At 33.2% G+C, this 13,677-nt stretch overlaps 2 protein-coding genes across 5 annotated transcripts in view; one reads left to right on the plus strand and one right to left on the minus strand.

Moving 5' to 3' along the window:
• Wwp1 (WW domain containing E3 ubiquitin protein ligase 1) overlaps positions 1-13,677 on the plus strand; it is a 103,358-nt gene that overhangs the window by 76,575 nt on the left and 13,106 nt on the right. For all 3 annotated transcript variants that reach the window (XM_076836224.1, XM_076836226.1, XM_076836225.1), the window contains 5 exons: positions 147-235; positions 4,096-4,255; positions 7,267-7,400; positions 7,494-7,634; positions 12,386-12,506. In XM_076836224.1, coding sequence (XP_076692339.1) covers positions 147-235; positions 4,096-4,255; positions 7,267-7,400; positions 7,494-7,634; positions 12,386-12,506 — 645 coding nt within the window. The remainder of the gene's footprint in view (positions 1-146; positions 236-4,095; positions 4,256-7,266; positions 7,401-7,493; positions 7,635-12,385; positions 12,507-13,677) is intronic.
• The window catches only part of Rmdn1 (regulator of microtubule dynamics 1), a 74,837-nt gene that overhangs the window by 10,543 nt on the left and 50,617 nt on the right, over positions 1-13,677 (minus strand). The window lies entirely within an intron of this gene.

The raw sequence follows: 13,677 nt of genomic DNA on the forward strand, positions 1-13,677 counted from the left end.
TTCTCTCTTAAGTTAAAGACATCTTTGCATTAGATAATGAAATGTGTAATTCTGAAAATATAGGTTAAATTTAAATTGAATTGTTTTGGAAGTAACTAGTGCCCATCTATGAGTGTTTAAATATTCATGTTTTTTATTTTAATTAGATTATGGCATTAAAACCCTATGACTTGAGGAGGCGATTATATGTAATATTTAGAGGAGAAGAAGGACTTGATTATGGTGGTTTAGCAAGGTAACATTAAAAAATATGTATCAGCTTTGAAATAAGTGTATCTTATTGTATGCAGTAGACGTATGCTTGAAAAAATATGTGATAATATTGGAGTATTTTTTTTTCCAGTAGCAATCCACCGTTATTTTTAAAAATAAAATATTTGTACAATTCTACAGGTAAATTTTATTATTACCTTTCTTAATTATCCTATTATGTATTTTCTCTGCATATATGTATAATATGTAAATGTACATATGTAAATTTGTGTTTACATTAAAATGGTTTATATTTATTGCTTTTAGTAGATTTAATTATACAATGTATAAAATGTAAGAATTTGTTTAGAGGACTGAGAGTATGGTTATGTGATAGAGTACTTACTTAGTATGCAGGAAGCCTGCTTGTGATCCCCCAAGATGAAAAAATTGAAAATAATAATTTGTTACTTTATATATGGATATCTTTCAGTGTCAGTATATATGTAAACAGTGCATGCATACACATGCTAATACTTTTTTTCAGATGGTTACACAGTTTTTCATATATAGTGATATAATAAATAATGGATCAGCATAAGGTTATTTCTTAGTTTTTGCTGTGATTACATTGTATTTTAGTTTTATATTTGTATTTTCAATCCAGATTTCCTCTTTTTCCTCATTCACTAAAGATATTGTTAACAATAGATATTTGTGAAGCAATAAGAAAACCTATAACTTCCCATGTTTCACACAAACCTAAATTGATACTTTTTATTTTTATTTTTTTTAGCAAAACACTCACTAAATCTCTCCTAAGAATTCAACTTGTTTTTTCACAGAAACAACTCTCTTAACTCATATTTCACTGGTGTACAGAATTATGAAATCACAATTTTGATACAACTAACAAAGAGTGATGTAGAGTCGGGTACAACTGTCAGGGCAGAAATATGATATTGTAAGTGAGACTATCAGAATTTTATTTATGCTAGCATATTTATTCATCCAAAACATTAAACTTTTTAAGTAAAGAAACACTAGCACAATTAATGTTCATATTACATCTATTGTGAATTTTTCTAAATTTCAGAGATGTTCAGACATTAAAAAGAAAGGTAGATTTTAGAGGTAAGGAAATATGGTATGATTTTTGCAGTGTCTGACTTTATAACATTCGCAGTCTTGTCTGAACCCTTATTTGCCTTAACTGTTTGGGTCTAGTTTTGTATTTAGACAGTGTCCTCCCACAACTTTTTATTTATATATATATTTTGTGGTACTAGGGATTGAACCCAGAGGTGCTTTACCACTGAGCTGCACCCCACTCATTTTTATTTCCTGAGACAGGGTTTCACTATATTGCCAAGACTTGCCTCAAAAAACCTTGTGATCCTCCTGCCTTAGCCTCCCAAGTAGCTAGGATTGATTGGCATGTGCCATTGCACATGTCCTATTTTGGCAGTTTTAATGAATATAGCCAGTTTTTCTATCCCATGATTTTTTTATTTCTAATTTTTTTTTAATTCATGTGTTTGGGCTAGACTCATTATCAAATGATTTATTCAAGAGTTCACATGGTGATATATCCTATAGTCTTTGCATGTTTGAAAATGTTTTCTGTTGCGTTTTTGTATACAGAGAACAATCTCACTAGATTTAAATTTCCTCCACAAAACTCATTACTCAAGTACTCTAGACATTGCTTCACTATTTCTAGCATTGAATTGTCAGTACTACAATGGTATGAAGCCAATCTCTTGTAGGAAACTTTTCTCTGGGTGTTCACACAGTTCTTTTCCTTGAAGTTCATTAATTTCATTGTTGGTTATGTTATATCTTTTTTTTAGGAACATACTAAGATGTTCCTTAATTTCAGGGAAATTTTCTTCTATTATATCTTTGAATATTTTTTCTGTTCCATTTGTTCCATTTTTCTTCAGGAACATCAATCATGGGTATGTGGAATCTCCTTTGTCAGTCTTACTTGTCTGTCATCTTCCTCTAATCATTTTTATCTTCGTGCTTCTCTATTTTGAGTTTTCTGAATCCTGTCCTCATGTCACTGTGTGCAGTATTGCCCCATGTTTTGCTGCTTCTAATGTGATTTTTTCTTCATTCGTAGTTGTACTATTTTCTTTAGGCTCTGCTGACTCATTTGTTGTGTCATAATTTTTTCAACTTCTTGTGTCTCTTCAATTTATTTGAGACTGTAGAGAAGGACATGTTGAAAATTAATTCTTCTGCCTCCTGTTAGGAATTTTTTCTTCTTTTCTGCTAAGGCAAGGGTTAGGTGTCATGTTATGGCCATTCTTTGAGTGAATTTGTTTTTTCTGGGCTGCTGTTTACTAAAAGTGATCTGAAGCAACCGGAAACTTTATTCTGAGTTTTCGTGTATCTAAATACATTCTCACTAGACTCCTTAGTCCACTTCCCTGAGGCCATGTCTTTCTTTAGCCTTATCACAGAGTAACTTGGTTTAACTACCATGTTGGGTCTGGATTTCATTTTATGAATTGCTTTTTATCATTTCTTAGTTGATTTTGTTTAGGGACTTCCTTCTCTCCTTCAGGTAGGTTTAGGAATGTTTTAAAAGCTCTTGAAAAGCATTTTTTAACATGCTGTGGAGCCAGATGACCTGCATAGAGATGGCTCATTGTGATTTTAAATTTTGTAAATTACTTGGTAATCTATTTTTTAAAACACCAGATTATACTTAAGACTTAAGTTTCTGACTTTTCTTTAAAATTATAGACCCATATTTCCACCTTTTTATTTGCATCAGTTGGCTGCATCTTAGTAGCTGTTTCTTCTTTAAGGGAGCATAAAACTGTTTCACTATAGTGCTCAGTACTACCCACTCTATTAAGACTAGGAAATAAGCAATTAAGTTTAGCAATGCTGTAATGAGGAACAGAGGATTGTGGCTAAGTAGAGAATATAAGCCCCTGTACTCTTTGATTGTTGTAATCATTTGAGCTTGAAATTTGGCTTTAGAAAAAATTGTTGTTGAAAAGAACCTTCTGCAAATTGAGTTTTATTTTGTGATATGAATTATTAATCTCTTATCTAGTTGAATTCTTAGACTTTAAAGTGAGGGAATATAATTCATATATTATCATGTTTAATTTCTTATCACATTTAACTATAATTTTAAAATTATAATTTCATTTTTAAGGCATTGGCAACAAAATAAAACTGTTCCATAGCAGCAACGCTATGTGTTTCACTAGCAAATGTTTATTAAAACCCATTGTGGAGCCTGGGGGTATAGCTCAATGGTAGAGTGCTTGCCTAGCACCACCAAAAACAAACAAGTAACCATGCAAACAAAACAGAAAAACCTATGGTGTATAGATCCTAGGATATGGGAAGTTAAGGATACATAAGAATACATAAAGACATGGCTTTTGCATTTGAGAAGCTTCCTCTAGTGAATAGGATAGGTCATGTGCGTTAAAATAAATAAAATTTTGAGGATATTATCACAAAGTAGTCAGTGGCTGAATAGATGATATACTGAAATCGCTTCAGAAATGAATGAGGTTAGATTTACACTGAACTGAGATAAAGTGGGATCTATAACTTGAATCGAAGTTGAGAAAAACCAAAATGAAAGTGTGGTGTAGAAATTAGCATGTATCCGTGACGAACAGTGCATTTATGGTTTGGCAATGCAGAAACCAACAGGTAAATTTTGAATGGAAAACCAGGTTATAGAAAGGCTAAGGAATTGTGCAGAACTTTAAAGGTTGGTGGGCATAATCTCTCTCTCTCTCTCTCTCTCACACACACACACACACACACGGTATATATATGGGTATATTAAAACTTGTTTTTAAATTCCCATATATGAAATATATGAATACTAAAAAATAATCTTGATTTATTTTCTTATAGAGAATGGTTTTTCTTGCTCTCACATGAAGTTTTGAACCCAATGTATTGCTTATTTGAGTATGCAGGCAAAAACAACTATTGTCTGCAGATAAATCCAGCATCAACTATTAATCCGGACCATCTTTCATATTTCTGTTTCATCGGTCGCTTTATTGCAATGGTGAGTTCCCACCTTTCAGTATTTTATTTTAATTTTCCCTATTTTGAAAATATTTTATGAGAACTTTAAAAGACAAAGATAAGCATTAATTATTATTCAGATATCTTGTTTCCATGGAGTTTTGCCTAGGAAGTAATTATCAAAATATAATTCATATATTGAGTGCCTATATGAAATTAAGATTATGAATATGAGGATTATTTATAAAGCACATCTTTATAAGTCATTTTATAAAGTAAAACCTAATTATAGATAAAAGGAAAATCAATTATCTAATAAGTGGTTGTTTTTGAAAATTTCAGAGCATTGAAGAAGCCCTTGTGGAATTATTGTCTTTTGAGAAGTGTTTGTATTTATTTACACTGGACTATCAATTCATTCATTCAGCAAATATTTATTGTGTGACTACTATAATGCCTAGCACCAATCTAGGCTCTTGAAGAGAAGACACATTCCTTACTGTTAGGAATCTAAATCCTATAAGAGGGAAAACAATAATAAATATGTGCTCAGGGAAAGGGTGTATTGCTCTTTTATATAATGTCATAAAAGGAGGTCTCTAATGGATGACACATGAACAGAAACATGCAGACAGCACAGGATTTAATTTTGTTATTCCTTGGAGAACATTTTAGGCATATGGAATAGCAAGACAAAGGCTTTGTGGTGGAAGTGCATTTTTGTTGAGAAACAGGCCAACATGGCTGGAGCAGAATATATGAGAATGTGGTAGGAGATGAAATTAAATACAATGCAGGAATGTTAGAAAATTTACATTAGGTTTTTTTTTTTAAAAAAAACTTAAATGATTTTTATTACTGGTTTGGGATTTAGATCTTTTTTTTTATGTTTTTTTTTCTTTTTTTTATTGGTTATTCAAAACATTACAAAGCTCATGATAAATCATCTTTCGTACATTTGACTCAATTGGATTATGAACATTAGGGTTTTCAGTAAAAGGCAGTGAGTAACATGAACTAAGTAACATGTTACTTAAATTTTATTAAACTTAACTTTGCTACTATGTAGAAGAAAGACTAATTTGGGAAGGGAAAGATAAAGAGTGGAAGCAGGAAGACCATTGGCAGTAATCCAGTTGAAAGATGACAGTGACTTGGATTTTTGTGATATAGCAGTGGAATATAGGGGATGTGGTTTGGATTCTGGATATATTCTGAAGTTAGAACTAAAAGTATTTTCTGGCAGGTTAGGATTTTCTGTGTGAGAGAGTCAAGTATGGCACCAAAATTCATGACCTGTGTATTTACTTGCAGTTGCTATTTCCTAATAGGCAAGATCACAGCAAAAGAAAATTTGGGGTGTTGAGGAAATCAGAATTTGGCTTACTAAATTTGGGATACTGTAGACATCCATATGGAGATATGGATGGACATATAGTTGGATATATAAGTTGGGCATTGAGGGAATATCTGGGGTAGAGGGAGGGAGAGGTATATGGGAGTTCTGGGCATGTAGAGAAGGCTGTGATTGTTTAAGGAATTTCAAGGACATTTGTAAGTTGGGGAGAAAATAAGGAAGGAGCAAAATAGCTGAGGTGGGAAAATCAAGTAGGAGTAGTTCCTAGAAGACAAGGGAAGAAGTAGTGTGTTACAAAAAAGGGAGCTATGATTAATCCTGTCAAGTTACTGCTAGGCCAAGCAAGATGAAGTCTAGAGATTAACCATTTGATTTGGGAAGGTAAAAGATATTCATGGGTGGTTGGAAAGATTGATGAGGAAAAAATCAAGAGAGATTGGAAGAAGAGAGAGCAAACAGAAACGTATCTTTTAAAGGAGTTTGCTGTAGAGGATCATAGAGAAATGGCAGTAACTAGAAATGGGTCTGGATTAGAGACAGGAGAAGAATAATAAAGCATTTATATTGCTGACAGGGATCATCAAATAGGAATGAAAAGAATTTGGTGAGGTCAGTAATCCAAGGAATATTGGAACAAGTGTTTGATGTTTCATGTTGAGTAGGAAGAAAAGGAATGGTACACAGAGAAGTACACAGAGAAGTAATAGTAACCTTATTTATAATAAGAGTGTACTGACCCAGGCTAGTAATGAGCAGATTTGGTGGGACACAAAAAATTCTTTTCTGATTGTTATTTTTTTGGTGAAAGGAATTAAGATCCTCAATTCAAAGTGAGGAGTGAGAAGAAAAGGACTTGAGGCAAGAAGAAGAGGAACTAAATTAGTCATCTTAGGAGCATGAGAGAGTAAATGCCAGACAACAGATTGGTTTAACCAGTTAGTTTGTATATGCATTTCCAGTGTGTTCTACCACCTAGGTACAGGTATTGAGTAAACTGAGAGTTGAATTCAGCTAGCCTTGGGATTTTGCTAGAAATTGAGTGGGGGTGGTAGGGTTTGAAAGTATGCAGATATAGTAATTTTAATGATTGTTGCGAGAAGCCGAACTGAATAAGGGGAGACTATAACTTCATATGCAGATAAGTAATTTTAATGATTGATGAGGGAATCTAAACTGAGTAAGGGGAGAATAACTTCATGAAGGGGTTGAGATACAATGATAGGGTAATAGTTTCAGTGTTTGTTGTTGTTGTTTGTTTTTTAAGAACCCCAAGGAATCAAAAATTGCTGGGAGCCTAGGATTTCTTTCTGTGTTGGCTGTAGTGAATGGGAGTTAAGGCACAGTGATTATGGAAGTCTTGCAGGAACCCAAGGAATGAAATAAGAGTCCTTCAGGTTATACAGGGCCCTTCTTCACTTCTGCATTCAGTTAGGTTAATTTATAAGAAAGTGTGAGGGGTGATTGGTAGTAAAGTTCTTTATCATACTATTTTTAGTTTTGATAGTGCATTATACAGCTAAGTGTTTGACCATGAAATAGGTTTTAACTCTTGTTTTTTATACTTGGCATTTTATGTTTTAATTTTCATGATTTATGCTGTTCGTGTCCTAATTATTTTTCTATAAAGTCTCATATTATCATTATGCTCTAAATTATTGCAAATTTTAAATAAATATTTTTGTTTTTCCTGGCAGGCACTATTTCATGGAAAGTTTATCGATACCGGGTTTTCTTTACCATTCTACAAGCGTATGCTGAGTAAAAAACTTACTATTAAGGATTTGGAATCTATTGATACTGAATTTTATAACTCCCTTATCTGGATAAGGTTTAAAAACTTATTTTTTTCAATAAGGCATTTTCTTGAAACCCATTTACATATTCTGTTAATTTAATATTTCTTTTTCTTATTTAAACCTAGAGACAACAACATAGAAGAATGTGGCTTAGAAATGTATTTTTCTGTTGACATGGAAATTTTAGGGAAAGTTACTTCACATGACCTAAAGATGGGAGGTTCCAATATCCTGGTGACCGAGGAGAACAAAGATGAATATATTGGGTAAGGTGATATACATTGTTGAGTCTAATTTCTAGAATTTAACAGACTCATTGGAACTAAATTCTCTATCTGGACTTTAATATTATCCTTTTCTCTCTCCTTCAGGAAGTTCTAAATAGTACCAGTGTTCTTGAAATAAGAATATATGATGACCTTTACTTTCCTGCTACCATTTGCTAAAAGGCATTTGCCTTTGTCCAGATTCAAATCTGTAGAATCTGTAGATGCTGAATAGTGGCTCTGCAAAGACTGTGCCCCTTAATTGTTTTTTTGGTTTTGAAGGCCGGAGTACTGGGGATTGAACTCAGGGACATTCCACCACTGAGCCACATCCCCAGCCCTATTTTGTATTTTATTTAGAGACAGGTCTCACTGAGTTGCTTAGCACCTTGCTTTTGCTGAGACTGGCTTTGAATTCACAATCCTCCTGCCTCAGGCTCCCGAGCCGCTGGGATGACAGGTGTGCAGCACCATACCTGGAATGTGCCCCTTAATTTTTGATGAAGTTATTAGGCTTTGTTTGATATGAGCAAAACCAAATCTGGAACCTAAGCTTTTTACTGTCAGTTTAATGCTTATTTCTGTGCCATGTCACTTTTCCATTTTTAACTTAAACTTTAAATAGTGCTCACCACAACCGCTATTTTGAAACCTTGTAGTCTCTTGAATCCCACGATACTGTATTTTCCTGATTTTCTTAGCTTTCTCTTTTAATAGTTCTCTAAATTTCCATTTCCTAAACAAAGGAGTTTTTCTAAGATTCTTTATTTAGCCTGCTTTTCTGTTCTGCTTACGTGGCTTCATTTTTTAAATTAAAGTAATAGCTAAGCTCTAGAAATAATATCCATTTGCTATCCAGGTAATTGTAAACTTTATCAGGAAAGGACCAGGACCTAAATATTTTAGGCTTGTGGGCCACATACATTCTTACTCAGCTACTCAGCTCTGGTGACATAGTGCAAAATCAGCCATTGATAACTGATAAATTGAAAATGTGATTACATTCCAATAAAATAAATTTTATTTCATATAGTTTTATATCACAAAATATTATCTGAAACATCTTTTTTTTTTAAGATGGCCGGCCAGGCAAGGCTGAAGTTTGCTATCTCCTGACTACTCAGTCAGTGACCCATCTGAAATTTAACATGTCCAGAATAAAAATTCTCATTTTTTTCTACATATAATCTCTTCTTGACCTATTTTTATTAATGACACTACCATTTTCATCCTTTTAGACTTGGATTCTAGCTGTCATCTTTGTTTTTTCCTTTCAGATTTTTATATGTTGTATTTGTTTCAATAATGGGATCATATTCATACACATTACTCTGTAGCTCATTTTTTTTCTGACCTTCACCTCAGTAGAGATAGATCTCATTTTCTAATGGCTAAATTATGGTATATTTCTTTTATATTATTTAGTTACTTCTACTCCAAGGGTCATTCAGATTGTGTTGTTCAGGCCACTACAAATGAGGAAGGAGGATATCTCCTTAAGTATGAGTCCATACATATTATTGCTTATTTTTGTAGGATAGATTTACATAAAGTGAATTATGTAAAATTATTGGGTCAGAAGTATTTAATAGATATTACCATGTTGCTTTCCCCCAGAAGATCATAACAATCCTTTTTTCCCTTCTTTATTTGTAAATTGTTATGGCCTTTCATTTTCACATCCTTTGTGTCTCTCTGTTTACGAAGTTAAGCGCAGACTTTTTAGCATGATATTCTAGGTCTCTCGCTACCTATTTTTTTTTTTTTTTGCTCTTAGTGAGAAAAATTACCAATAATTGATTTTTTTGTTTGTATGGCTTTCTACTTTGTGAGTTATTTTTTGTTTTACTTTGTTATGCAATGAGCATTTATTATTCCTATTGGAAAAATAAAGCTATTATAATATTTTTAAGAAAATACATTCACAAAGACAACACTGGGCTTTTATGTTGGGTGAAGCCTTAAGATTTTTACAAAGTCCAACAGTAATTATTAAATAACAACTTAAATATTTACAAAATGCTATATAAATGATTTCAGATAACAAAAAGCAGCTTAAATAAAATTTCATCATAGGAGGTTTATAGTACTTATTACTTTGAACTTTATGATTTCTGAAAAGTCACCACTGTATTTTAAAATTTTACTTGTATAGTAACTACTATAAGAGTTAATAATCTAATTTTGAACTCCCATTTTTTCCTCCGTATTGCGCTGGGAGTCAAACCTAGGACCTCATGCATGCCAGGCCAAGCACTCTACCACTGAGTCACATCCCCAGCCATAGTAATCTAATTTTGAATCCCAACAATTTTTAGAGGATTTTGTATGCATCTCAAACAAAATCTTAATCTTGTTTTTAGTTTTTCTTTTAAAAATTATGTGATAATACTTTTTTTTTTTTTTTTTTTAGTTGTGATACCTTATTTTTGGTGCACAAAATAGGATCTGAACACATCTGAGTAAATGAATGGTAGAAATATGTATGAAGTTTTGTCAGAATCCAAAGTGGGAAAGAAGCTATTTATTCTCCTGTGAGGGCCAGGAAAGCTCTTCATAGAATGTCATGGGTAAATTAGGTCTAAAATGATGCCCGAGAGCTAGGAAGGTGAAAAAGAACAAGAGCAGAGGAATTGAGATATTAAAGGAATAGTTTATTCTTTGATTCTACAATGCTCTAAGGATGTTATAAGATGATGAGAAATAATGGCTACATAGCACCCTAGCAAAAGAGTCAGTTGCACCTCAATTTAAGAAAACTATTATTCTGAGAGAAGAAGGTTTTTGCTCTAAATTATAAATAGTTATTATAAACAAACCAAGGTAGAATCATCAGAATGTTTTTGGACAAGTAATTTTGGCATCTGTGTGGAAGATGAATAGGGTAAGAGACTAGAATACTAGTTAAAAAGTAGTAAGGTATTGTAGGCTTGAGATAGGGCCTGTGCAGTAGAGATAAAAATGAGGGAGTAGATTTTTGAGGATATCACAAAATGGTGCAGATTCAATGATTGGATATATATAGTGAGGGAAAGAATAGTAATTTGAGAATATTTGACAGTTGAGGTTTATGGTTTGGTTGACAGGTGGATTGTGTTGACAGGATTATCCAAGGAGACACAATTTATAACTATCTTCATCTCAGGAGGGAAGCCAAAGAATTCCTGGCTTTTCTGTGATACTTGAAACTGTAGTAGTTGAAAATATCATTTTTTAGAGAGTGAACAACTGAAGGAGAAAAGAAGGTAGAGATTTAAGTAACACCAATGTTAATGGAATATAGTGTGAACCAATGAAGAGTCACCAAAACCCAATTAGAAATGGCATTAATTGACCTGCACGAGTTTAGATTGCTAATATCAGGGATATAGACCATTCATGTACCATGAACACTGAAAAGAAGACATTGGGCTTGGCAATTAGAAGTTCCTTGGTGACATTCATAAAGAAAATTTATTGAGGCTGGGGTTGTGGCTTAGTGGTAGAGCACTCGCCTAGAATGTGCACACCTTAGGTTCCATCTTCAGAACCACATTAAAAAAAATAAATAAAGGTATTGTGTTCAGCTACAATTAAAAAATAAATATAAAAAAAAGAAAGTTTTTTTTTTTTTAAATTCTTGGGAGAGATGTTGGAAGCTAAATTATCATGGTTCAAAATTTGAATGAACAGGAGGTGAGAAAGTGGAGACAGTAATGTAACCTAGTCTTATAAGTGCAGTTCTAAACAGAAGACAAACAGTGGTGTAAGTCACTGGGTTGAAATAAGGGTTTTTGGAGAAGATTTAGTCTGAACACCTTTGTGGACAAATGGAAGAGGAGGAGTAGAAAGGTACAGTTGAGGATATGGAGCAACTTCCTATAGGACACAAAAAGAGATAGAACCTGCTCTTATTGGTGACCTCTCTTCATCAGATACTGTATGTTGTTTCTCCAGAAGATCCTTTTGGAAGCTTCTAATACAGATTTTGTATTGATGACAGATTTTCTTTCTTATTTCTTTATCCTGCTTCCCTATTATACGGATGCTTTACATGTCTTCTCAGAATGTTCCACTTCAACCTTGATTTTTTAAAAATATTTTTTTAGTGGTAGTTGGACACAATACCCGTATTTTATTTATTTATTTTTATGTGGTACTGAGGATCGAACCCAGTGCCTCGCATGTGCTAGGTGAGTGCTCTACCCCTGTGCCACAACCCCAGCCCCTCAACCTTGATTTTTTTGGTCTGTTTTGGTTAGGAAATCTTCATGCTCTCCAACAAACCAGCATGTAAAGAACCTGTTATCTAGATTTAAGGCTTCTAAAGCCATAAACCTATACAGGCATGTGGCATGTAAACAGATTGTCATTGGAAGTTCCTGAGAATCCCTGATCTAGCACCCTCAACTCTTCCTTGCAAATGCATTGTACAAGGAGAGCCTTTTAAATGATTAGCAACTCCCTTCCTGTGTCAGCTCACAGTAGTTGAAATTTTATATATGAGGAAATATTAGTGCTAGAATTTGACTGTCTTACTAATAAATGAAGAACCTCTTATTTTTAAAACATCCTTTCTAATAGCTTCTTATGTGCTAGAACTGTTTATCTTGAGAAGTATGTTGATTCTAAATTTTTTTTGTTGTGTGTAGATATATATGTGTACACACACGTGTTTATAGAAAGGAAGGAACTTTAGAAATTCTTGGTGTTTTTAATCCTTTAACTTAACATATAGTAATCTATTTTCAAATACCTTTCTTTATTTTCAGTTTAATGACAGAGTGGCGTTTTTCTCGAGGAGTACAAGAACAAACCAAAGCTTTCCTTGATGGTTTTAATGAAGTTGTTCCCCTTCAGTGGCTACAGTACTTTGATGAAAAAGAATTGGAGGTTAGGCTCTTTCATTATGGTGTTGTAGGGAATGTTACAACATGGGGGAGGGGGCATGTGCTTTCATGCATCAGTGGACACACATTTGAAGTCATGTAGCACAATCTTGAATCCTCAAATTTGTTTAAATGTTTAGGTGGCATTAATACTACCATTGGATGAGAGTCTCAGTTATATTCTGTAAACCCTGATGATCTCATAAGCATAAAATCATCAATCATAATCAGATGTTGGATCATAAAGTGATTTGAACATTATTAATAATTTTAGGAAATGTTTGAAGTCTCTCAGTAGTGAGTTTCTTCAAAACTCAGTTTTCTTGTTTGTTTGTTTTTGGTACCAGGAATTGAATCCAGGGGTGCTTAACCACTAAGCCATATTCCTAGCCCTTTTTATTATTCTGAGACAGGGTCTTGCTAAGTTGCTTAGGGACTCACCAAATTGCTGAAGCTGGCTTTGAAATTCTGATCCTACTGCCTCAGCCTTCCAAACTGCTGGGATTATAGGCATGCGCCACTACACCTGGCTTAAAGATCAGATTTTTAAATTAGGAATTCTTAGTGGTTTTAACTGTATTTAGGGTTGTTAAAAGTATATCAGAAATTCTTTTTGTTGTGTATGATAAATATAAAATTTACCATCTTAACCAGTTTTAATTGTGCAGTTCACTAATGTTAAATATTATCATGTATCCAGTCTTCAAAACTTTCCTCTTGTAAAACTGAAACTATACCTATTAACAATAGCTTCTTACATCCCCCAGCCAGTGCCAACTACTGTTCTTTGTTTCGGTGAAATTGACTACACTTGAAATCTCCTTATAAGTGAAATCATATAGTATGTTGTCTTTTTGTGACAGCTTATTTCACTTTGCATAAGTCCTCAAAGTTTGTCCATGCTATAGCATGTATCGGAATTTTCTTCCTTTTTATGGCTGAATAATATTACTATATACTGAATAAAATTCATATATATGCACATATATGTGTATGTGTGTGTATGTATATATACATACACATGTATGCATATATATATATATAACAAGTTTAACCAAATAGAAATAAGACCTCTATACCAGAACCCCAAAACATTGCTTAGAAAAAAAAAAATCAGACCTAAATAAATGCAGTGAGATGTATTACAAGACCCAATATAGTTAAAATGACATTTC

This window comes from Callospermophilus lateralis, chromosome 16 (assembly GCF_048772815.1).
Source record: "Callospermophilus lateralis isolate mCalLat2 chromosome 16, mCalLat2.hap1, whole genome shotgun sequence".
NCBI lineage: Eukaryota > Metazoa > Chordata > Mammalia > Rodentia > Sciuridae > Callospermophilus > Callospermophilus lateralis.